The following is a 25,616-nucleotide window of genomic DNA, read 5'->3' as shown; positions in this document are numbered from 1 at the left end:
TCTACCCCTGCCCCTGTCTTTTTTCTTCATATTGACCAACGTTATATATACATATACATATACATGCATGTACATATAATATGCACACGTAATTGTGTTTTATATATATGCTCACATAAAAATACTAGAGGTAAAGTAAAATATTCAACTGTTCACAAGGCAGAAACACCCACACACCGCACACAACCATTGTCTGGTCAACAATCTTCTCTGTCCTTTTTTCTGTGTTTTCTCTTTTCTTTCTTTTTCACGATGGAAAGGACAAAAAAAAACATAAAAACAAAAAAAGAAAGAAAGAAGAAAAGAAAGGAAATACTCTCAACTGAAAAATTTTTCAAGAAATTTCAATTGGAAACCTTCTATTTTTTTTTTTCATTCTGGCAGTAGAATATTGTAGATAAGCTATAATGGATTTAAAACTTATACAAACTATTAATAAAAGTAGCTATCTGTACAATAATCTTATTAGTCATTGACATCTCTTTTGATAGTGGGGAGCAACTACTTGTATTGACGTGTACCTATATTACACATATTTGGAAGAGATAAATAAATAAATAGATATATTGTATTATATTTATAAATATATCATTAACTAAAAAATAACAAATAGATAGAAATAAAACATGTCTGATTTAGCTGCAGAATTAGGATTTGACCCTGCTTTAAAGAAAAAGAAAAAGTCCAAGAAAGTCACCCCAGAAGATTTTGATGCCGAAATCAAAAAAGATGATTCCACTTCCACCAATGGCGGTGATGAAGAAGATATCTTTGCTGGCTTAAAAAAGAAAAAGAAGAAGTCTAAGAACAGTTCTTCCAAGGATTCCACTTCCTCCACCGATTTAGATGAGGTCTCTGAAGCCCTTGGTGAATTAACTTTGAAGAAGAAAAAGAAGAAGTCCAAGGAAGCAAGTCTTGACGATTTCGAAAAAGAATTGGCCAAGGCTGGTGTCACTGAAGAAACTAAAACTCCAAATAATGAACCTGCCGCTAACGAACAGGTTGGCTTACCATACAACGAATTATTGTCTCGTTTTTTTAATATCTTAAGAACTAATAACCCAGAGTTGGCTGGTGATCGTTCTGGTCCCAAGTTCAGAATCCCACCTCCAGTTTGTTTGCGTGATGGTAAAAAGACTATTTTCTCTAATATCCAAGATATCTCTGAAAAACTACAAAGATCTCCAGACCATTTAATCCAATATCTATTCGCTGAATTGGGTACATCCGGCTCCGTGGACGGGCAGAAGAGGCTAGTTATTAAAGGTAAATTCCAATCTAAACAAATGGAAAATGTTTTAAGAAGATACATTTTAGAATATGTCACTTGTAAAACATGTAAGAGTATCAACACTGAATTAAAGAAAGAACAATCAAATAGATTATTTTTCATGGTTTGTAAGAGTTGTGGTTCCACAAGATCTGTTTCTTCTATTAAAACAGGTTTCCAAGCCACTGTCGGTAAGAGAAAAAAAATGTAAACAACTAATAGAAATATTTTTACATAATAGTAATAAAAAAAACAATCATACTAATAACTACTACTACTACTACTAATGAGAATACTTTTAATGAATATTATATAGTATTAAAAGAAGAAAAAAAAAATAGAAAATGACAAACTTTATTATTCGTATATAATTATTTCCATCTGTCATAAAATTAATTTATAAAAACCAAATTGTAGTATAATAATCAAATTACGATTAAACCGAACCTATATAGATGTATATATCAAATACATATCAATAAAATAAAATAAAATAGAACAAAACAAAACAAAACTGGAAAGGTTAACGCTTCTTATAAGAGTATAATTTTTTTGTGTTATTTTCTTAAAACTCTATCTCAGTTAGAAGGCAAATCATAGTTATATACATAATGATTTTTTGTAAGGATATTACTTTTTTTTTTTAAATTAAATGAAATAACCTACCATAAATCTTATCTTGAAAATTCTTGCTATAATTGAAACATTAAATAAAAGGTTTAAGTTAGTTTATGCTTTTCCCTAACCAGTCTTCCACCGATATTTTGGTTTTAAAGATTAACAACAAATCATTTTAATGATAAATGTATCAAAAAAAAGTCCATATTCTTCGACGACATAAATTTCCCATCACAAAAGGTATTATATCATAAGTATGTATTTCATTCTAGTACTTTTCTATCCAATAAATTCAAATTGATATAGTTTGTAATTGAGTCAGTAACTCATTAGTTGTTGGTCTTAAAATTGCATCAATTTTCAAACAAGATTTTATAATGTCTACTAAAGCCTGTGAATATGGGGCATCTTGAGGGATACTATACAGCCCATTAGAGATATTATGCTGCAAAGACAGACCATTTATCTGTTCTTCTCTATCAAATGGCGAGATTCCAAACATCAGTGTGTACAAAACACAACCAAGAGACCAAATGTCCACTGAACAATCAATCATCGAATTCTTCTTTATATTAATCACTTCAGGTGCAGTATAATATATATTACAATGACACGATACCCATTCTTTGAATCTAGCAACATCAACATCAGATTTAAACTCCATATCATTAGAAAATATAGATACTAACTGTGATATAATAGGAGTACCTTCATTTGAGAGTAAAATAGAAGAAGGCTCGATATCCAAATGTATCAAAGAACCAAAGCTACTCCTTGGAGATGATAACAAACCCATCTCCAAAGGAGTATCAATTAAATATGAAGCTGCATCTCGATCGATTTCCATAAAAACTGAACTTGTTTCATCTTCCTCATCTTGAAACTCCTCATTTGTAGTTGGATCATGTAATATGAGTAATCCTTTACATATACCAATCATCAACCTTACTATTTCTTTCTCTGACATACTACTTACTCCATTTAAAATATTAAGACTAAGTAAGTCTTTGAGAGGCCCTCTGGGATAATAAGGTAAAAGAATTACAACGGTTTTAGAACCATCATAACTTTGCAGAACTTCAGAATCAATGTATTTTATAATATATTTAGAATTATAAGTCTTATAATTCTTAATCTCTGTCAAGGCATCTGATATATTCTCAATATTTCCAAATGGACAAATGATCTGTTTTAATACCAATCTATTAGTGTCGAAATCCTGATCTATCAGTACACTACTTGATGCATTTTGAATAGAAACCATATATGTGAAAGATAGAGTATTTTCACTTAACAATCCGTTTAATCTGTATTTCCTCCCATTAACTGTTATATATGAATTTGAATGATCCCAAATTGGGTAGCAACAACTGCATATTGTATCAATAATTGACTCCAGCATACTATAAATGCTGATATAAATTTAAATTTCAAATTAAAAAAAGGACAAATAGACATTTCAACCCTTCTCCCATTTTTAAATGATAAATATAACCAACAGTTCATTCTAAAACAAAATATGCTTGCTAGTTCTAGCATATCACAGACATCAATTTCTTCCTTCTTTTATCGGAACCTATTTATTTTTGATAAACTTTAGACACAAGTGATTTTTTCGGAGTAACTTTTTCCTTTAACACGTTCAAAAGAATGAACTTTTTCCTTCAAGATACTGATACAAGAAGATGTCTTGAATAATTACCAGAATTGTTCCATACTACTGATTTCTATAGATGGATATATTTGTGCTATTTCAAGTCTTATTTGAAGCAAATTCTTTATATAAAGTTTTAGGATAATCCATTTTACAACCTTAACCAAGAAAGTAAGACATAATGGAAAATTTTCTTATTGACACTTTAAAATCGCACAAAAGCAAGCTTTTTTGATAAATTAATATATTATATATATATATTAATTTATCTATATATACATGCACACAATGGACCATGTAATCATCTTAGTACATAAAAACGATACATAATTACTCATCAGTTGTGCTTCTTTGTTTGTGTTATTTATGACAGATTGCTTACTTATACGGTTCAAAAAATCATTTAAAATAGCAAATTCTTTGTCTTTACATTTTTTTATGTTATTGAACTAGGGCTTTGAAGGACAAAGTAATTTAATTTTTTGTTTTAACCATAAAATGCTTAGGGTATTTTAATAATTCATTAATCCTAATGTGAAATCTTCCATAAAATTTAAGGGCCCATCCATCCCTCAATGTGGAAACTCGAAAAATAAATTGAATTCTAAAATAAAAAAAAAAATATTAAATAAAAATTTACAATCCATTAGAAATAAAAGTAAGAATGTAATGTGTTTATTCAACTTGATGTTAATATACACGCTTGGGTTTCTACACAGAACTAACTCAGACCTCATCTTACTTCCCTTTATCTTCTGTATTTTTATCCGAAGTGTTTTTTATGATAATAACAAGGACGAACATTTCTGTTAGCCTTTAGATAATCGAACACTACATAATACTAATTAATAATTCACTAAATGTCCATTCAAACTAGTGATAACTCAGAAAACTCAGACTCCTTAAAATCACTTTCTTTGATTGCATCTCATTCCCATATTACTGGGTTGGGTTTAGATGACAACCTACAACCAAGAGAGTCTGCCGAAGGTATGGTTGGCCAACTACAAGCTAGACGTGCTGCCGGTATAATATTGAAGATGGTTCAAAATGGTACAATTGCTGGTAGAGCTGTTTTAGTAGCTGGTCCACCTTCCACTGGTAAGACTGCTTTGGCCATGGGTCTTGCCCAATCTTTAGGCAAAGATGTTCCATTTACCACCATTGCTGGCTCTGAAGTATTCTCTTTGGAATTGAGTAAGACTGAAGCATTAACTCAAGCTTTTAGAAAATCTATTGGTATCAAAATCAAGGAAGAAACTGAATTAATTGAAGGTGAGGTTGTTGAGATTCAAATCGACAGATCGATTACTGGTGGCCATAAACAAGGAAAATTGACCATCAAGACCACTGATATGGAGACTATTTATGAGCTAGGGAATAAAATGATTGATGGACTAACGAAAGAAAAAGTCTTAGCTGGTGATGTTATTTCTATTGATAAAGCTAGTGGGAAAATTACTAAATTAGGTAGATCCTTTGCTAGGTCAAGAGATTACGATGCAATGGGAGCTGACACGAGATTTGTTCAATGTCCAGAGGGTGAGTTGCAAAAAAGAAAATCTGTAGTTCATACAGTATCATTACATGAAATTGATGTTATCAATTCTAGGACTCAAGGATTCCTTGCTTTATTCACTGGTGACACTGGTGAAATAAGATCTGAAGTAAGAGACCAAATCAATTCTAAAGTAGCAGAATGGAAAGAAGAAGGGAAAGCAGAGATAGTTCCTGGTGTGTTGTTTATTGATGAAGTTCACATGCTAGACATTGAATGTTTTTCGTTCATCAATAGAGCTTTAGAAGACGAATTTGCTCCAATTATTATTATGGCTACGAATAGAGGTATCTCAACAACCAGAGGAACCAATTACAAATCTCCACACGGGTTACCATTAGATTTACTTGACAGATCCATTATCATTACCACATCGAATTACAATGAACAGGAAATTAAAGCTATTTTATCAATCAGAGCGCAGGAGGAAGAAGTTGAATTATCCCCAGATGCATTAGATTTATTAACTAAGACAGGGGTAGAGACAAGTTTACGCTATAGTAGTAATTTGATTTCGGTTGCTCAACAAATTTCATTAAAGAGGAAGAGCAATATTGTAGAAGTGGAAGATGTTAAGAGATCCTATTTGTTATTCTTAGATAGTGCCAGATCAGTGAAATATGTCCAAGAAAATGAATCACAATATATTGACGATAAGGGGAAAGTAACCATATCAACAAGCACTGCAACTGCACCAATTACTGACGACAGTGCTATGGACACAACTGAATAAATATAAGCTTAGATGAAAAAAAAAAATAAAAAAAGAAAGAAAAAAAGGGGTAAATTCATCTCTATTTATGTCATTTGTATATTACAAAATTAGTGAGTGTCCTATTATCTTGGAAACTATCGTCATCATCATCTTTTTAATATTACTTTATAATTTTTAAAAAGAGATAGTAAGCGAAAGATAATGTATTCACATCTGTTTATATTTATATGTACACTTATATATATATATATGTATATCTGATACTCCTACGTGTTTACTTACTGAGGAGCAGAACCTCTAGTATTTAAGATCAATGCGACAATCATACCATACAAACCAAGGACTTCAGAAAAGATAAGAATCAAAACGATCCCAACGAATAATCTTGGCTGATGCATATATTTCCTAACCCCAATATCACCAACAATACCTATGGCGTACCCACTACTCAAACAAGCAAACCCAACACACAAACCACAACTTAAATGCATGAATCCATTGAAAAGAGTATATTCATTCTGAGGGTTAATATTGCCTGCTATCAAAACAGCAACCACTAGACCATAGATAGCTAAGATCCCACTCATGACTACGGGTATTAAAGATTTCATAATCAATTCTGGTTTAAAAGTACCTATACCAGAGATACCTATACCAGATTTAGCGGTACCTATAGCCGCACCCAAATTTGATAGGATCATGGCAATTGCACAACCAGCGAACCCAAAAAATGGGGCATAAAGTGGTGCATACGGATTAGTCATGACTTCAGATGACATTATTAATCTTAGCCTATGTAGAAATGTATTTGTATATCTTCGGGGATATATATGTTGTGTATTATTCTTAGCTTAGAGGAAAGGGATCAAAACAGGACAGAAAAAACTGCTTTTTTTTCTATACTTTTAAAAAGAGTATTAGTGCTAGTTTAAATATTTTTGAAAAATGTATGATTATTTAATTATATGTAAGGTTGCCCACCATATCAGATCATTGTAATAATCATAGTAACAAGACTTTCCAATATGATTCTTTTTAACATTTGTCTTTTTATGCCTTTGAAATAAAAAAAGAAAAAAAAAAGTATCTATTCTATGTATTTTTTTTTATTTTTTTTATTTTTCTTTGACCTTTTTGTTTTGTTTTGATGTAACATGGAAGAAATAGAAACATATACAGATAATTATTAGAACAGTAAGTTCTAATGCAAAAAAATGGAGAAGATAAAAAAAGAATCAAACTAATAGAGTAAATATTAAGACATTAAATATTTTTAAAAAAAGAATAAAAAGAAAGGGAAAGCAAAATATAATAAAAGTAGACAAGAAATATATATATATATATATATATATATATATATTCAAGAAATAAAACATGAGTTCATCACATAGAGCCGACAAAGTGTATGTACCTATTGAACAAGTTAGGTATATCAGTGACCAATTGTTGGAGCAATTAGAATTTAAAATTCAAACGATATTGCCAGCAAATAAAAATAAAAATAAAAATAAAAACAAAGGGAGTGATAATGACAATGAGATATCGTTACAAGATGATCCCATTCGTAGAGAAATATCATTAAATTTACAAGAATATTTGAAATTAGTTGTTGATCAGGCAGCATATTCATTAGTAATAAGTAACATGGATATATCAGGAAGAAAACTGGGGGATGTGATTGGAGAATCACAAGCCAAATATTTAGAACCGTTTGATGTAAAGTTAAATGAAGAGGTTAGACAAAAATACCAAGAATGGGAAGATTATAGTGTACAAGTATCTCAGATCCGCCAACGAGCGCCTGATTTAATGAATGAGATATATCGTAAAGGAGAGACGGAATACTTGAATCAATTAGATAAAAGAATCAATAAGATAACTAATAGTGACACTAGCGTTCGTGCCATTGACGAAAATATAGTAGATACAAACTTTGACGCTTTGAATGAAACAGAACTATGTGAGTCACTAGAGGAGTCAATTAAACAGTTGCACGAGAGTATAGACAAACTACCACAGCTAAGAGAAGATGTGACAACATTAAATAAGTGGGCCAAATATTATACTCGTCACAAATGAGCAAAACAATTCCTGCATTATGATAACTTCAACAATTTATGATAAATATCACTAAATCTTTTATTTTTATTTTTATTTTTTTTTTTTTTTTTAAGCTCCATTTCTCCCGCTCTGTTTAGGTCTTTATTCCTTTTTCATTTTTTTTGTTGTTGTTGTTGTTTTCAATATTCCGTTTGTGGAAATCTGTTGTCTTTGCTTCCTGCGTTTTCTTTATTTAATTTTTTATTTTATTTTATTTTTGTTTTTTCGCTTTTGTCTACCAACACAAATTACACTTGAAAAAGCAAAAGGGGGGGAAAGAGTCCTTTATAACCGTGAATGGTGTATGGGTGTTTGGAGTATTTCACTTTCGCCGTTTTGCGGGCCCCACAATCTTCGCTGCTGTTATCGTGTTATATATTCTTTTTCAGATTTCATTTTATTTCATTTTATTTCATTTTATTCTTCGTTTTGAGGAACTTTGAAGTCTTGAAATTCGTCCAGTTTATCTGGCTGATTGATTGTTTTTGCAATTAGCTTATCAACCAATTAATTAGTTATTATCATTATCGTTACAATTATCGTCATTATTATCCCTATAACTTGCCATGTAGAGTTGTGTGTACCTTTCTGTCTTCTTTCTTAATAACAATTTGTGGTCTAACGATTCTTCGACTTTTCAACTTTTTTTTTTCCTTTTCTTTTCTTTTTTTTTTTTTTTTTTTTTTTTTTTCTCTCTCTTTTATTTTGTTTTACCATTTTTGTGTATATTTTATTTTTCTCCAGCTATATATTTTCCTATATACTTTTTACGTTCAAATGGCTTCTTACACACAGCCCTCTTTCTTTAAATATATACATACGTCTTGCTTTAAAAAGTTACATACTTGCAGGTACTATTATAATAAAACAAAACACAAAGATAAAAAAGATAGATATCATTCAATTAACCAAACCAAAACCATAATCCTCTTTTCAATTTAATTTAATTTAATTTAATTTTATTTTTATTCATTTTGTTTGTTTGTTTGTTTTGATTAATTGATAAATAACTGATATAAGGACTATAGAATCACGTGCAATTTGTTGCAAAACACAGATAGAATGAGTTACAATAATAATAATAATAATAATAATAACACAAACACCACGAATCCATATGGAAATACAAATCCATATGAAGAAGACCAATATGAAATGAACGAAGATCTCAATAGAGCTCCAGTTACCGTTGCAACTAACCAAGATACGTCCACTTCCCAACAGCAGGATGGTACTGATTTTGTCTCGTTTATGAATAAAATTAATAACATCAATAACAACTTGAGTAATTATGAATCAATCATCAACCAAATCGATAATCTACATAAACAGTTGCTGACTGAAATCAGTGAGGAGAACGAAATGAACTTAAGACATTCTCTTGACAATTTCATATCGCAAGCCTCAGATTTACAGTACACTCTAAAAACCGATATTAAAAATGCGCAAAGGTTGGCTTTGAATGATCCCAATAAGCATGCCCAGGCAGAGAATTCTAGACAAAAATTTTTAAAATTGATTCAGGACTATAGAATTATCGATTCCAACTATAAAGACGAAAATAAAGAACAAGCAAAGAGACAGTATAAGATTATTCAACCCGATGCTACTGACGAGGAAGTCGAGGCTGCAATCAACGATGTTGGCGGACAACAAATCTTTTCTCAGGCTCTATTGAACGCAAATAGACGTGGTGAGGCTAAGACTGCATTAGCAGAAGTGCAAGCCAGACATCAAGAACTATTAAAGTTGGAGAAGACCATGGCTGAATTAAACCAATTGTTCAATGATATGGAAGAATTAGTCATTGAACAACAAGAAAATATCGAAGTTATAGATAAGAATGTGGAGGACGCACAACAAGATGTAGAACAAGGTGTAGGCCATACTAATAAAGCTGTTAAGAGTGCCAAAAGGGCAAGAAGAAACAAGATGAGATGTTACATTATTTGTTTCTTGATTTTTGCAGTGGTTGTTGTCGTTGTTGTTGTTCCATCTGTTGTTAAGACTCGTTGATATTTCATTTGTCTATATTACATATTGATTAACTTTTTGTTTCATTATTACCAGTATTATTACGACTATTTTTATTAACCCTTTTTCCATTGTCATCATTATTACTGATACTAATATGTATTCACCCATCCATTCATTCATCCACTTTTTTCTTCTTTTTCTTTTGTCCATCACATTCTGAATTATAAACTCAGTATAATGTAATTTATAATCCATAATTTAGTTTCGTTTAATGAATACTTCTGTAAACTGATTGTATTTTGTTTTGTTTTATTTCTTTTATTGAACAGATAAAAAAAAACAAAAAAAAAAACCAAAAATAAAGCGTTCATTTCTTTCTTTTATTGTATATTATAAATAATAATATTAATAACAATAACAATAGTAATATGTAACATCATTAAATATAATAATTTGTGTGAATATGTCCAAGTTTCCAATTATCTTCATTCTTCTCAACTACAAAATGTACAAGAGTCGATGCGATAAAAAACTTTACTAGATTGCAAAATAAACATCAAGAGAACATTTACATACAAATATATTCCTAATATTTTAGTCCCAACACTGTAACCAAATTAATATATATATATATATATATATATATATATATATATACAAGTCAGGGTGGAAGAAGGAAATAATCACATCGATCTACCAAAAACTAGTTTCCAGGAAATATAGCAAAAACAAACAAATAAATGAATAAATAAACAAAATAATTTATCATTCTTATTTGTTCATGATGACTACATAACTGTGGGGTTGTGAATACATTTGGTGTAGTCGCAACTACGGTAAATGATCCTAAAGAAAAAAAAACTATAGGTAGTTAGAATTGAGTTAACCAGCTATAGCTAATTTATACAGTTACCTGAAAGGCTTTTTTTCTATACGTTTTTGGGAAATTCAATAGGAAATAAACAACACTTGCTTGTTATTATTCTTCTGGGTACAATATTCTGAATACTGTTCCGTACAGAACCAAGCCAAACAAAAACTCTTACAGTAATTGACCAAGCAAATACCGTTAAATGTAAGGAAGACACAAACCAACGAAGTGGCAGAAGAAAAAAAAAAGAAATGTCTCTTTTTATAGTAATCGAGTTATAATAACACAAGACCAAACAGCAAAAAAGAAGAGAAACGGTGCACTCACGAAAAGTTTTCTCTTTATTTTTTTTTTTTTTGTTATTTTTGTTTTTTTTTTTTTTTTTTTTTTTTAATTTTTTTGCAGAGGAAAGGGAATTTAGTATTTTCACATGCATAGTTGTTGAGTGAATATTTGCACATGCAAAAAAAGACAAAATAATTGACAGCACTATTTTATTTTTTTATTTTTTTTCCCACAAAAGTTTTTGACTGTGGTATAATGTCCTAAAATTATGTAGAATTGGAAATGGTATATTTAAACAACTAACATATCCATCGATCTATCTATAGCTATATATATTTGTGTACTTGCATTTTTGAGTCGAGAACAGGTCCTTCTCGGTCGCACTCGTCTCCTCTTTGTTCCTGCCAATTTTACCCAATTGCTTTTTTTTTGTCGACCTTAATAACTTGTTTAGCTCATAAACTCAATCCACTTCGAAACCGCTTCATCAGACAGCAGTGGTGGAAAGAAAATAAAATAAAGAAACAAAAATACAGAAAAAGATGGTTATGAAACCTGAAGTTGAGCAAGAATTAGCTCATGTCTTATTGACTGAATTGTTAGCTTACCAATTCGCATCTCCAGTTAGATGGATTGAAACCCAGGATGTCTTTTTAAAGGATTTAAACACCGAAAGAGTAGTTGAAATCGGTCCTTCTCCAACTTTGGCTGGGATGGCCCAGAGAACTTTAAAAAATAATTATGAATCTTATGATGCTGCTTTATCCTTGCAAAGACAAGTTCTTTGTTACGCTAAAGATGCTAAAGAAATTTATTACACTCCAGATCTTTCTGAATTAGCTGCAGACTCTAAGGAAAAACAACCAGAACAACAACAAGAGATTTCTGCTCCAACTCTAGCTCCGGTACCGGCACTAGCACCAGCACCAATTGCTGCTGCCCCTGCTCCAACTGTTGCTGTTGAAATACCAGATGAACCAGCTACTGCTGCTTTAGTATTACATACTCTAGTGGCTCAAAAACTAAAAAAATCTTTGGACGCAGTTCCAATGTCCAAAACCATCAAAGATTTAGTTGGTGGTAAATCTACTGTCCAAAATGAAATTCTTGGTGATCTAGGTAAAGAATTCGGCACTACTCCAGAAAAACCAGAAGAGACTCCATTAGATGAGTTAGCTGAAACTTTCCAAGATTCTTTCTCTGGTTCTTTAGGTAAACAGTCTTCATCTTTAATCTCCAGATTAATATCCTCAAAGATGCCTGGTGGTTTCACAATCACCGTAGCCAGAAAATACTTACAAACTCGTTGGGGTTTATCCAGTGGTAGACAGGATTCTGTTCTTTTGGTAGCCTTGACTAACGAACCCGCTTCTCGTCTTGGCTCTGAAGCTGATGCAAAGGCTTTCTTGGATGAACAAGCCCAAAAGTATGCAAGTATGGTCGGTATCAATTTAGCTGTTGTTGCTTCCTCTTCTACAGCTGCTAATGGTGCTGGTGCTGGTGGTGCTACGATCGATGCTGCCGCTCTAGATGAATTGACTAAGGACAACAAGGTTTTAGCACGCCAACAATTAGAAGTACTAGCCCGTTACTTGAAAATGGATCTAAATAATGGGGAAAGAAAATACTTAAAGGAAAAGGATACCGTTACTTCTTTACAAGAGCAACTAGATTTCTTGACTGAAGAAATGGGAGAATTCTATATCAGTTCCTTGACCACCAACTTTTCTAGGAAGAAGGCTAGAGTCTTTGATTCCTCCTGGAACTGGGCTAAACAATCCTTATTACAATTATACTTTGAAATCATTCATGGTGTTCTAAAGAACGTAGACAGAGAAGTAGTCTCTGAAGCTATTAACATTATGAACAGATCTAATGAGGCTTTGATCAGATTTATGGAATATCATATTACTCATACAGATGTCTCTAAGGGTGAAAATTATGAATTAGCTAAGTCTTTAGGTGAACAATTAATCGAAAATTGTAAACAGGTCTTGGATGTTGATCCTGTTTACAGAGATATTTCTAAGCCAACTGGTCCCAAAACCACTATTGACAAGAATGGTAACATCAAATATGAAGAGGCTCCAAGGGAAAAAGTCAGAAAATTCTCCCAATATGTTCAAGAAATGGCCCTTGGTGGTCCATTATCCAAAGAAGATCAACCAACTATTGAACAAGATTTAACTCGTGTCTACAAGGCTATTAATGCCCAAGCTTCAGAACACAATATTTCTGATTCAACTAAATTGGAGTTTGAAAAGTTATATGGAGAATTAATCAAATTCTTATCCAATTCCAAGGAAATTGATGCAACCCAAACTACTGCCGGTATTAACGATGATGATGATTTGGATAAGGACTCTACCAAGGAAGTTGCATCTCTATCAAATAAACCAAAGGCCACTGGTGCTATATCTTCTACCATTCCAAGAGCTACTGTTCCATTCCTACATATTAAGAAGAAGTTAGCTGACGGCTCCTGGAAATACGATAGAACATCGTCTAAAATATTTATTGACGGTTTGGAAAACGCTGCCATCAACGGTACCACTTTCAAGGATAAATATATCTTGGTTACTGGTGCTGGTAAAGGTTCCATTGCTGGTGAAATCTTGCAAGGTTTATTACAAGGTGGTGCCAAAGTTGTTGTTACTACCTTCTCCTTTAATAAGACAACTTTAGACTATTTCCAAAGATTATACGCCAAATATGGTGCTAAAGGATCTACTTTAATTGTTGTTCCATTTAACCAAGGTTCCAAGAAAGATTGTGAAGCTCTTATTGACTACATTTATGATGATGAAAAGAATGGTGGTTTAGGTTGGGATTTAGATGCTATTATTCCATTCGCCGCTATTCCAGAAAATGGTATTGAATTGCAAAATATTGATTCCAAATCTGAATTTGCTCATAGAATCATGTTAACCAACATCTATAGAATCATGGGTTATGTTACAAAACATAAATCAGCCAAGGATATTGAAACCAGACCAGCTCAAGTTATCTTACCAATGTCTCCAAATCACGGTACTTTTGGTGCCGACGGTTTATACTCTGAATCTAAGTTATCTTTAGAAACATTATTTAATAGATGGCATTCCGAATCCTGGGCTAATCAATTAACTGTCTGTGGTGCTATCATTGGTTGGACCAGAGGTACTGGTTTGATGAGTGCTAACAACATCATTGCTGAAGGTATTGAAAAGATGGGTGTTCGTACTTTCTCCCAGAAAGAAATGGCATTCAACTTACTTGGTTTATTGACCCCAGAAGTTACCCAATTATGTCAGAAGGCTCCTGTCATGGCTGATTTAAATGGTGGTTTACAATATTTGAAGGACTTAAAGGACTTTACTGCTAAGTTACGTAGGGACTTAATTGAAACTTCTGAAATTAGAAAAGCTGTTTCTATTGAGACTGCACTAGAACACAAAGCTGTTAATGGTGATAAAGCTGATGCTGCCTATACAGAAGTTGAAATTCAACCAAGAGCTAACATCCAATTAGGCTTCCCAGAATTGAGATCTTACAAAGATATTAAGAAAATTGCTGCCCCAGAATTAGAAGGTATGTTAGATTTGGAGAAGATCGTTGTCATTACTGGTTTCTCTGAAGTTGGTCCATGGGGTTCTTCTAGAACTAGATGGCAGATGGAAGCCTTTGGTGAATTCTCTCTTGAAGGTTGTGTTGAAATGGCCTGGATTATGAATTTAATTAAGTATCATAATGGTAATTTGAAGGGTCGTCCATACACTGGTTGGGTAGATGCCAAGACCGAGGAACCTATTGAGGATAAGGATATCAAGACTAAGTACGAAAAGCAGATCTTAGAACATGCTGGTATCAGATTAATCGAGCCTGAATTATTTAACGGTTATGACCCAAATAAAAAGCAATTGATTCAAGAAGTTATTGTCGAAGAAGATATGGAACCATTTGAAACTTCTAAAGAAACTGCCGAACAATTCAAACTTGAACATGGCGACAAGGTTGATATCTTCCAAATTCCAGAGACTGGTGAGTATTCTGTTAGATTATTAAAGGGTGCTACTTTGTTGATTCCAAAAGCTTTAAGATTCGACCGTTTAGTTGCTGGTCAAATTCCAACTGGATGGGATGCCAAAACTTATGGTGTTTCTGAAGATATTATTTCTCAAGTTGATCCAATTACTTTATTTGTCCTAGTATCTGTCGCTGAAGCCTTTATTGCTTCTGGGATTACTGATCCATACGAGATGTACAAATATGTTCATGTTTCTGAAGTTGGTAACTGTTCTGGTTCTGGTATGGGTGGTGTCTCTGCTTTACGTGGTATGTTTAAAGACCGTTATAAAGATATGCCAGTTCAAAACGATATCTTACAAGAGTCCTTCATTAATACCATGTCTGCCTGGGTTAATATGTTATTAATTTCTTCTTCCGGTCCAATCAAAACACCTGTTGGTGCCTGTGCAACTGCTGTTGAATCTGTTGATATTGGTGCTGAAACAATTTTATCTGGTAAGGCTAAGATTTGTATTGTTGGTGGTTACGATGATTTCCAAGAAGAAGGTTCTTACGAATTCGCTAATATGAAAGCGACTTCCAACTCACTTGAAGAATTTGAACATGGCCGTACCCCTGGAGAAATGTCAAGACCTGCCACCACCACTCGTTCTGGTTTCATGGAAGCTCAAGGTTCTGGTATCCAAGTTATTATGACTGCTGAATTAGCTTTGAAAATGGGTGTTCCAATATATGGTATTGTTGCTTTAACTGCTACAGCTACTGACAAAATTGGTAGATCTGTTCCAGCCCCAGGTAAGGGTATTTTAACCACTGCTAGAGAACACCATGGTTCTTTGAAATATGCTTCTCCATTATTAGATATTAAATACAGAAAACGTCAATTATCTAACCGCAAAAGTCAAATTAAACAATGGGTAGAAGATGAATTAGAATTATTACAGGCTGAAATGGAAGAAATCCCAGAAAACGATAAATCTGAATTTATTGAAGAACGTACTAAGGAGATTAAACTCGAAGGGGAAAAGCAATTAAAGGCTGCTCAAGCCCAATGGGGTAATGAATTCTATAAGAGATATCCACGTATTGCGCCATTAAGAGGTGCATTAGCTACTTATGGCTTAACTATAGATGATTTAGGTGTTGCTTCTTTCCATGGTACTTCTACTAAGGCCAATGATAAGAATGAATCTGCTACTATCAACGAAATGATGAAACACTTGGGTAGATCTGAAGGTAACCCAGTCTTTGGTGTCTTCCAGAAGTTTTTAACTGGTCATCCAAAGGGTGCTGCAGGTGCATGGATGTTAAATGGTGCTTTGCAAATCTTAAACACCGGTATTGTTCCAGGTAATCGTAATGCAGACAATATTGATAAAGTTCTTGAACAATATGAATATGTCTTATATCCATCTAAGACAATCAAGACAGATGGTATTAAGGCTGTTTCTGTTACTTCATTTGGTTTTGGTCAAAAGGGTGGTCAAATCATTGTTATTCATCCAGATTACTTATATGGTGCTATCGATGAGTTAACATACGAAGAATATGTCAAGAAAGTTTCTATCAGGGAAAAAGCTGCTTATCAATTCTTCCACACTGGTATGACACAAAACAAGATCTTCATCAGTAAGGAACATGCCCCATACACTGAAGATCTAGAACAATCTGTCTACTTAGACCCATTGGCTCGTGTCTCAACCGATCCAAAATCTGGTAGTGAGTTAGTTTTCAATAAGAAGTCTATTCAAAATGATACCAGTTATGAAAGGAATGCTGCAACTGCTGCCATGATTAAAACTTTAACCAAAGATGTTACTGACTCTGATAATGGTGTTGGTGTTGATGTTGAATTGATTCAAAGTATTAACATTGAAAATGAAACTTTTATTGAACGTAATTTCACACCAGCAGAAATTGCTTATTGTCAAAAACAACCTTCAGTCCAAAGTTCGTTTGCTGGTACCTGGTCTGCTAAAGAAGCTGTATTCAAATCATTAGGTGTTAAGTCTCAAGGCGCTGGGGCTTCTTTAAAAGACATTGAAATTGTTAGGGTAAATGGTACTGCTCCAGAAGTTGTATTACATGGAAATGCCAAACAAATTGCTACTGAAGCTGGTGTCAAATCTGTTAAGGTTTCTATTTCTCATGATGATTTCCAATCTGTTGCAGTTGCCATTTCTTCTAAGAACTAGTGTAACAGTATATAGTATACGTACACAGAGCTATATAGTTTAATTTTTTTTTGTTATCATCGAGAAACCATTCCAATACGATACTTGTTAAAAATTTCTGGTGCAATTACTAATTTGAAACAGCGTAAAGATTCTGTATTCTAAGAAAAAATGGATTCCAATAATACTAAAAATATTAATACTAAAAGTATGTCATCGAAGAAAAACAATACAACAATTAACATGGTTCCTGATGGTAATACTACCAATTATGAAGGTAGTGTTAAGCAAACCAAGATAATAATGATCCATCTTAATATGATACCCTCAAAAAAAGCTAAAATACATCACATGTGAGACTTAATACATTCAGACAAAAAGAGTCAATTGACAGGTGTTACTGTCTTTAACACTACAGATAACCATAAATTTCCGCTCAACACCAGGATACGTAATATAACCGTCAATACCACACTAACTACCCCTTCACCATTAACAATTTAATACAGGGGTTCCTTCAAAAAGAAAGAAAATAGGTATTTTGAATTGAGTAGTATTTAAGGAAAGACATTTCAATAATCATCAATCAATAGGGACAATCCATATTGTAATTAATGAATCTAACTTATTACATTAAAAAAGAGGTGGGATCAAGCAGAAACTCAAACACTAACCATGCTTTATTTAAAAAGCAAATACCAAATGATAATGGGATATCGATATCAGAGAATACTGAACATAACTCAAGAATAAGTGTTGAACATTTGGTTAGTTGATAGATATTAGATGTGATACAAAAAAATATGCAAACATTATATCAATGCTCGAATATTATCTTAATTTAATTTAATCAGGCTATAGTATTTATGCCATTTTTACCACAAAATATGTTTGTAGGAAATAATACAATTATATTTTGGGAGCACGTCATTTTTACAGTTCTTTTTCAATATGTTAGTATCAAAATTGTCCTTTTTTTTCAAGTTAATTGTACATTATGCACTTTTTTATATTCGTATATAGCTTCTCAGTCGACTACTTTGTTTTTAACTAAATATTCGTAACTTCCTTGCTAATACATGTACATAATATTCTTATAAAAGAGCATCTGATTTAAAGATATGATTACCCGCACAAAATGCAACTTTTCTTTTATTTTCTACTTATTTGAATTTAATAGACAAAACGAATATTTTTAGAAATCTAAAGGTAAAGACGGATAAGTTCAGACTGCATTAAAAACGGGTATTCATGGATTAAAAAAATGTAGTTAAAAATAACATTAAGCAGTGAGTTGGGTATTATCACCAAAAGAATAATATTAGTAATCTATTCAAATAAATATAATTAACAATTAGACTTAACCAATGAGTAAGCGTGCACTATCTCTCGATGATTTAGTTAATCACGATGAGAATGACAAGAATAAATTACAAAAGCTAAGTGAAGAGGTAGAAGAACAGAAGGGTAGTAATGCTCAACTGTCGTTACAATCCAGAATAGATAATTCAACAGAAAAGGAATTATTGAAGCAGTCACTAGAAAATTTTGAACAACCTTCACAACAAGAACAATCTAAAAATATTTCTAATGTTTCAGAGATATCAAATGATAATGCCAATGATGATTATGATAAGTTCAAAAATGGTTCTGATATAATATCAGGATCTGTGTCCTCTAATGATTTTGACATAGATAGTGATGAAACTGATACAGATGACGAATTCGTTGGTAATGGAGAGGTAAATTTTGATGCAGGGATGACATTTAACTATGACAAGCAAGATAGAGATTCTCCTAAAAAAAAGTCATCATCTCCGATATCTGCTAATAAAATTACCTCAAGTAAATCTATTTCTACAAAGCAAGATGAGAAGGTAAAAGAGATACCAATTTCACCAAAGGAGCAGACATCAATTACATTCCAAGCAGAACTAAAAAAAGATAGCATAACTGATAATAAAGAAACTTTAAGTAATGAAGTTGAAACACCCCATATCAAAACTGAAACTATGAATGATAAACTCCAAGAAATCAAGCCAATAGATAAGGAGAAAAAAGAAAAGAATAACCTAAAACAGGATAATGGTGAATCACCCAATGATAAAATATCTGAAAACACAAGGAAAAAAGGACTTGAAAATTCCATTCAGCCTGTTAAGGTAAATAATATATTTGAAGAAAAATCATCCTCCACTTTAAAGAAAAATACAATAAAGAAGGATTTACAAATGCTTCAAGAAATTGCCTCAGCCTCCAAACCAAATAAATATAAAAATGTTCCAATTTGGGCGCAAAAATGGAAACCGACACTGAATGCTTTACAACAAATTAATAGTGGTAACTTTAAATTAGATCCATCCTTTTTGAATATTATACCAGATGATGATTTAACCAAATCTGTACAGGATTGGGTTTATGCAACAATATTTTCAATCGACCCTGAAGTGAGACAATTTATAGAATTAGAAATGAAATTTGGTATTATTAGGGAAGGTGGTTTGCCTGACCGTATTAATCCACCAATTTCTTCTCAAGCTATCTATACAGAGTTAGATGCTCATATGACACCAAACATCGATGAAGTATTATTTAAGGAATTAAATAAGTATATTCGTGGTATAGGAGAAATGACTGAAAATAGTGGTAAATTTAGTGTAATTGAATCGACTACCAAGGATTCAGTCTATAGAGTAGGAATTGCTACTCAAAGACCTCGATTTTTAAGAATGAGTACAGATACTAGAACAGGTCGTATTGGACAATTTATAGAGAAAAGGCATATTGCTCAATTACTTTTGTACTCACCAAAAGACAGTTATGATGTGAAAATATCATTGAACTTGGAATTGCCAGTACCAGATAATGATCCACCAGAAAAATATCAATCACAAACTCCTACTAGTATCAGAACTAAAGAAAGGGTGAGTTATATACATAATGATTCATGTACTAGGATTGACGTTACTAGAGTCGTAACTCATAGTCAAAATCCATCAAGAAATAGTAATGAAATCTCACATGAGGTGGAATTAGAAATTAACACGCCTGCACTAATAACAGCCTTTGATAATATTACTAATGATAGTAGGCAATATGCAGAACTAATTAGAACATTTTTAAATAATGGAACTATCATAAGGAGAAAGTTGACATCTTTATCAGCAGAGATTTTCGAAGGTACTAAGAAATAACATAATCGAATAAAAACGTGTATTTAGATTACATATAAATTAGTGGTATTGATGAAAATTTCAGTTTTTTTGTAGTTGTAGGTTTAAATATTAAAATAGAATTCTATCTTATGTATAAGAGATAATATATGCATCTATTTGAATACCATTCGTGTACAGATCTATTTACATTTTTGCTTATTTTCTGTTCGTAGACCGCATTTCTAGTTTGTTGATCTACAAACATTAACTAATGGCTAAATTTTATGTGTAGGCTTATAGATTCCCAGCATATATGCAAGACGAATAATCACTAAATCTTTAGCCATCATTAAACTGTCAACCTTTAAATCCATTTTAGATCCACCAACTTCATGCCATGAAATTGGGATTTCTTTGATAGATATTTTCTTCTTAATAGCCAAAATCAAAATTTCTACGTCAAAGATCCAACCTTCAGTGTGCAAAAATGGGAAAATCATTTCAATTGCCTCTCTATTGAACAATTTAAACCCACATTGAGTATCTTTAATTGATCTGATACCAAATACATAAACTAATCCGTGAAATCCATACATCAATATATTCCTAACTAACGATCTTTTTATAACAGCTTCAGTATTGACCATATGTGCCCTGGAACCTAGAACAACAGCAGCGGGATTTGCATTAGTTTTGGCCTTATTAGTCTCGATAGCTTTTATGTTTGAGAGTAATTTTGAGATATCACTAAATTTACTTGCGCCATCAGCATCTGCAAAAAGACCGTACTTACCACGAATGTGAAGCATACCTTGTCTTACTGCACCACCTTTACCTCTATTTTGAGTAAATTTAATAACCCGAAGTTGACCAGGTTTCAAATGAAACTGTTCTCGGGATAGTTTTAAGCAATATCCTGTAGTTCCATCTGAAGACCCGTCATCTACAATTATTATTTCCCATCTGTCCCTTAGATTTGTTTGTAGATATTCAATGGCCTCCTTTAACATAACTAGGATTCGAGAAGTTTCATTATAACTTGGAACTACCACAGACAAGTCGATAGCTTCATCTCTTGAAGTCGGTAATTTATGCCTCTTTATACCATCTTTTTCATCAATAGTAATATATTCTAATTCTTCTGGAAAGGGATCCCGTGGTGTATGTGATAATAAAAATATCAACAGGTAAATACCAACAACTTTAGCAATTAGAGCTGTAAAAATGAATATATGAAAATGTGGATGTTTTAGGACAGATAGTAATGACATGTTGAAACGCGCAAAAAGTCGTTGTTATTTATAGTTCTTACTCACTAATGCTTAATAACACAGAATCTAGCTAAAGATAGGATTAAAATGCGGAAGAAAAAAAAGAAGAAGAATACTGGAAGATTGTAATTTGAGAAATACGATTGATTGAGTCAATTGTATGTATTTCCCTTTGTATTTTTAAATTTAGAGGTTTAAACTTAAAACAACATGATACATCTTGCAAGGATTGTTTGGCTTTTCTGAAAGTGTTTTTTTTTTCATTTTTTGTTTATTTATTTTTTTTGTATTCTTGAGATTCTTTAACCTTCCGACGTCACAAAATGAAAATTTCCATTTATATACAAGATAAAAAAAGATAGATAAATAAAAAATAGATTAGTTATCTTAAATATAGTGTGATACTAATGTGGCATAATGGGGAATAGTTCATCACATAGGGTAAGCATAACAAGGTGACCTTGTAATCTAGTTATATTTTGAATGCAGACATTAATGATTGAAAATACAAATGTAAAAGCTTTAAAAAATAAATATTATCAGGACGTATATATTGACATTTGATGTTATATATATCTGTATATATACGCGAGTATTTATTTACTCAATTTATGCAATCAACCACAATTAATGTTTATGTGTATGAGTACTGTTATTCAAAGTTGTATGGGTATGTATATGGTTATGTGAATTATGAATACTATCATCATGGCTAGAATGATTATCGAAAGTGGATTCATGCCCGTTTTCTTCATTTTCTTTCGATGGATCTATTTCTTCTATGAAATCGATATTAATTTTTGTTACATGTGGTATATTATGTTTTATCATAGTTCTTAAATATATAGTCACATTTTCTAATTCTTTAATATCTAAGACGTTATTCCATCTCTGCAAAGGTGCTTCTAAAACTGTACTTATTCTGATATTTCTACCTGATAGCAATACAGTCAAGTCTTTGATCTTATAGGGTTTATCCGAATTATTGTTAGAGATCAATTTAGATAAGCTTTCTTTTATGATAGTCTCGATTTCGATATACCTTTCATCTGTGTGAGGTAAAGATTTATCTATCAGTTCATTCACCGAGTCAACAATACCTGAAGTGCCTGCTTTAATGACTAAACCAGAGACCAATAATCCACCAATTGAATCTAATGATTGAATACCAAAGAAATAGCTTGATGTAATAGCTACTAATGCGACGAAAGAAGTCAAGGAATCTACCCTATGATGCCATGCATTGGCTAATAAAACATTTGATTTAGTATCGAGAGCAATTTTTTTAGTGGCTTGAAAGATCCATTCTTTCATGACAATAGACCCGGCAGCTATCCACGCGGCGTTAATATTGGTAACACCTTCTGTGGTAACGCCATGAGAATGTCCTACATGTGCGTGTGAATGGCCCATGAATGCAGTGACTGTTTCCAAAATGGTGTGTGGAATAATAGGACCTACAATAGCACAGATTGAACTCCAACCTATAGACACACCAGCCATAGTTAGAATTGTGGACACAGCCAGGGATCCTAGAGTTTCTACCTTCCCATAACCATATGGGAAGTTTTCTGTTGGTCTCTGTTCTGCCCAATTGACAGAGAACAAAGTTAAGACATCTGAAATAAGATCACTTGCTGCATGGACTGAATCTGCTAGAAGAGCTTGAGAATGGAAGACTACACCACCAACAAATTTGCCTAATGCTATCCCTATATTCATTGCTAGACCAATCCATGTAATTCTAACAGCAGGATTCCTTTTGATTTCATTTGAACTTAGTACAAGCAAAGGGTTCGGTTGAGAATGAGAATGAGAATGGGAATGGGAATGACATGATATATGATTATGGTTATGATCATCTAGTGTTGTTTTATTTTGTTTCAAAGAAGACATATATGCTATATTCTTTGCATGTTGTTTCGCGTCGAGTGTAAAAGAGTCATTAAATTCTGTCTCTGATTCTTTTAAATGAATATGCTCATTAGGCGAGAAGTCTTCGGCCAATTTCTGCAAACAAGGGTCCTTGTCAAATAATTTTCTTCTTTGTTTTTCCAGTTCTATATCTTTTTTTAAACCTTTTAAACCTTGGGACATTTCATTAATTTGATTTTGATTATGATCAAATGAAACATTTGTGGTGGATAGCAGGAATCTTTGAGTCATCATAAAATTAGATATGAAACCATATCTAGAAATGTTTGATTTCGTGGCAACCGACCTAAACATATTTGTCGGTATAAATAGAATTGAAGTTCTTAACATTGTAAATTTTTATGATTGTATATATCTATATATGTGATCGGTTTAAAAGATAGTGACTAGATTGACATTTCATAAACAAATAAAAAAGAGTTACTTTTTTTTTTTTATTTTACCTTGTTAATAGACAATTCCTTGGATTCTCTATTATGGAGACATAACCACTAATAGAGAAGAGGTAGGTATATAGGTGTACAAATATGTATATATAGATAAATATGCATGTATATATATTTATATGTATGTGTGTGTGTATATGTGCATATGTGTGTGTGTTTATATTTATATTTATATTTATATTTATACTTATACATTTATCTACATATGTATACGATTATTAAGCAAATCCTGGTTCTCGAGGGGAACGAACAAAGGAAAAATAAAGAGAAGAAAAAAGAAAAAGGAAAAAGCCAGAAAAAGAAACGAGATAAATATGGCACACAAACGACGAAAACCCACAATAAAATAAAATAAAAAAATAAAAAAATGACACCCTCAAGAATCTGCTTCCCCCCAGAGTTTTATTCATTTTTTTTTTTGTATTTTATTAGTTTGGTGAGGTCAGAAAGAGAGAGAGAAAAAAAAAAAGAAAAGAAAAGCAATCTTATATTTTAGAAGGAATATATAATTATAATAATAATAATAAGAGTAATATAATTAAACTAATTAAAATGTGTATCGAATTATATATAACTGAGACATAAACAAACAAACAGATGAATGAATTAAAAAAAAAAACACATAGAGTATTAGCTTATGATTGATATATAATCATGTTGAACTAATCAAGAAACCGAAACGTGATAAGAGAAAGTATGAAAAAAAATAAAATAAAATAAAAAACGGATAATAATTATCTACCAAGGTTGGTCACCATACATTTCTTGATATCCTTGAGACCTGTTCCCATCACTTTGGTTTCTTCTTGATCTTCTATCCCCACTAGACATATTTCTACCGAAAGACTGATTTTTGTCTGCTTCGATTTGCTCTTCTTCGTCATTTAAACCTGAGTCATTAAAATCGTCATCATCACGGTCACCGCCCATGTTTTGACCCATTGCATTTCTTGTATAACCACCACTCTGTTGTTGAGACAAATTACCTGAATTATAACCTTGGCCGGTGGTGGTTGAAGCAGCGGTACCAAAAGTTTCGGTATTAAAATTGTCGTCATTATCATCATCATCATTGTAATCATTGTAACCTTGACCACTTTGATTCCCACCACGCCATGATTCAGACTGCATAGAGTTGTTCTTTTGTTGTTGTTGCTCTCTCCGTTGATGAGACATTCTTGATTGGTCGTCGTCGTTATCACCGTGCAACTTTTCAGCGAATTTATTAAATAGATTAGACATCTTCTTTTATTTTTTATTTTATTGTTCTTGTAATGTGAGGGATTAGTAAAAAAAATAACAAAGCAAAATTGACTAGTGAAATTTTTTCTATGTAGGTACTTCTTCTGTCTACTTTTTTTTTAAATATCTCTCTTTCTTTCTATATATATATATATATATATTTAAAAATATTAGTATTAAAAACATGTGTAAATGAACTAAGAGAATCTATTTTAAAGGGATACATATTAATGATATTCTTTTTTTTTTTTCAGTTACTTATATATAAATGTTAATTTTTAGTCTGCATGAAAATATATTAATACACACATGTGCATATATCTTCATATTAATTGGC

At 32.1% G+C, this 25,616-nt stretch overlaps 11 protein-coding genes across 11 annotated transcripts; 6 read left to right on the top strand and 5 right to left on the bottom strand.

The window, feature by feature from the left end:
* Positions 1 to 626: 626 nt before the first annotated feature.
* On the top strand, positions 627 to 1,481 carry SUI3 (translation initiation factor eIF2 subunit beta; the record flags this gene model as incomplete). Its single annotated transcript, XM_064857148.1, has 1 exon — positions 627 to 1,481. The coding sequence occupies one exon, from the start codon at positions 627 to 629 to the stop codon at positions 1,479 to 1,481; it is 855 nt and encodes a 284-aa protein (XP_064716281.1).
* Positions 1,482 to 2,180: 699 nt separating this feature from the next.
* Positions 2,181 to 3,290, bottom strand: ENV7 (putative serine/threonine protein kinase ENV7; the record flags this gene model as incomplete). Its single annotated transcript, XM_064857147.1, has 1 exon — positions 2,181 to 3,290. The coding sequence occupies one exon, from the start codon at positions 3,288 to 3,290 to the stop codon at positions 2,181 to 2,183; it is 1,110 nt and encodes a 369-aa protein (XP_064716280.1).
* Positions 3,291 to 4,402: 1,112 nt separating this feature from the next.
* RVB2 (RuvB family ATP-dependent DNA helicase reptin) lies at positions 4,403 to 5,833 on the top strand (the record flags this gene model as incomplete). The annotated part of the gene is made up of 1 exon (XM_064857146.1): positions 4,403 to 5,833. The coding sequence occupies one exon, from the start codon at positions 4,403 to 4,405 to the stop codon at positions 5,831 to 5,833; it is 1,431 nt and encodes a 476-aa protein (XP_064716279.1).
* Positions 5,834 to 6,093: 260 nt separating this feature from the next.
* Positions 6,094 to 6,594, bottom strand: VMA11 (H(+)-transporting V0 sector ATPase subunit c'; the record flags this gene model as incomplete). Its single annotated transcript, XM_064857145.1, has 1 exon — positions 6,094 to 6,594. The coding sequence occupies one exon, from the start codon at positions 6,592 to 6,594 to the stop codon at positions 6,094 to 6,096; it is 501 nt and encodes a 166-aa protein (XP_064716278.1).
* A 595-nt stretch (positions 6,595 to 7,189) lies between these two features.
* Positions 7,190 to 7,894, top strand: NSL1 (MIND complex subunit NSL1; the record flags this gene model as incomplete). The annotated part of the gene is made up of 1 exon (XM_064857144.1): positions 7,190 to 7,894. The coding sequence occupies one exon, from the start codon at positions 7,190 to 7,192 to the stop codon at positions 7,892 to 7,894; it is 705 nt and encodes a 234-aa protein (XP_064716277.1).
* Positions 7,895 to 8,977: 1,083 nt separating this feature from the next.
* Positions 8,978 to 9,931, top strand: SSO1 (syntaxin; the record flags this gene model as incomplete). Its single annotated transcript, XM_064857143.1, has 1 exon — positions 8,978 to 9,931. The coding sequence occupies one exon, from the start codon at positions 8,978 to 8,980 to the stop codon at positions 9,929 to 9,931; it is 954 nt and encodes a 317-aa protein (XP_064716276.1).
* A 1,659-nt stretch (positions 9,932 to 11,590) lies between these two features.
* Positions 11,591 to 17,251, top strand: FAS2 (trifunctional fatty acid synthase subunit FAS2; the record flags this gene model as incomplete). Its single annotated transcript, XM_064857142.1, has 1 exon — positions 11,591 to 17,251. One exon carries the CDS (start codon positions 11,591 to 11,593, stop codon positions 17,249 to 17,251), a length of 5,661 nt encoding a protein of 1,886 aa, XP_064716275.1.
* A 1,346-nt stretch (positions 17,252 to 18,597) lies between these two features.
* Positions 18,598 to 20,424, top strand: CET1 (polynucleotide 5'-phosphatase; the record flags this gene model as incomplete). Its single annotated transcript, XM_064857141.1, has 1 exon — positions 18,598 to 20,424. The coding sequence occupies one exon, from the start codon at positions 18,598 to 18,600 to the stop codon at positions 20,422 to 20,424; it is 1,827 nt and encodes a 608-aa protein (XP_064716274.1).
* Positions 20,425 to 20,660: 236 nt separating this feature from the next.
* ALG5 (dolichyl-phosphate beta-glucosyltransferase) lies at positions 20,661 to 21,656 on the bottom strand (the record flags this gene model as incomplete). The annotated part of the gene is made up of 1 exon (XM_064857140.1): positions 20,661 to 21,656. The coding sequence occupies one exon, from the start codon at positions 21,654 to 21,656 to the stop codon at positions 20,661 to 20,663; it is 996 nt and encodes a 331-aa protein (XP_064716273.1).
* A 627-nt stretch (positions 21,657 to 22,283) lies between these two features.
* On the bottom strand, positions 22,284 to 23,921 carry MMT2 (Mmt2p; the record flags this gene model as incomplete). The annotated part of the gene is made up of 1 exon (XM_064857139.1): positions 22,284 to 23,921. One exon carries the CDS (start codon positions 23,919 to 23,921, stop codon positions 22,284 to 22,286), a length of 1,638 nt encoding a protein of 545 aa, XP_064716272.1.
* An 854-nt stretch (positions 23,922 to 24,775) lies between these two features.
* Positions 24,776 to 25,279, bottom strand: GRE1 (Gre1p; the record flags this gene model as incomplete). The annotated part of the gene is made up of 1 exon (XM_064857138.1): positions 24,776 to 25,279. The coding sequence occupies one exon, from the start codon at positions 25,277 to 25,279 to the stop codon at positions 24,776 to 24,778; it is 504 nt and encodes a 167-aa protein (XP_064716271.1).
* Positions 25,280 to 25,616: the final 337 nt, after the last annotated feature.

The sequence above is a fragment of the Arxiozyma heterogenica genome (genome assembly GCF_036370985.1).
Source record: "Arxiozyma heterogenica strain weizmannii chromosome Unknown scaffold_11, whole genome shotgun sequence".
Taxonomy (NCBI): Eukaryota; Fungi; Ascomycota; class Saccharomycetes; order Saccharomycetales; family Saccharomycetaceae; genus Arxiozyma; species Arxiozyma heterogenica.
The sequence above is the reverse complement of the archived record's forward strand: the minus strand, read 5'-3'. Positions and strand labels throughout refer to the sequence as shown.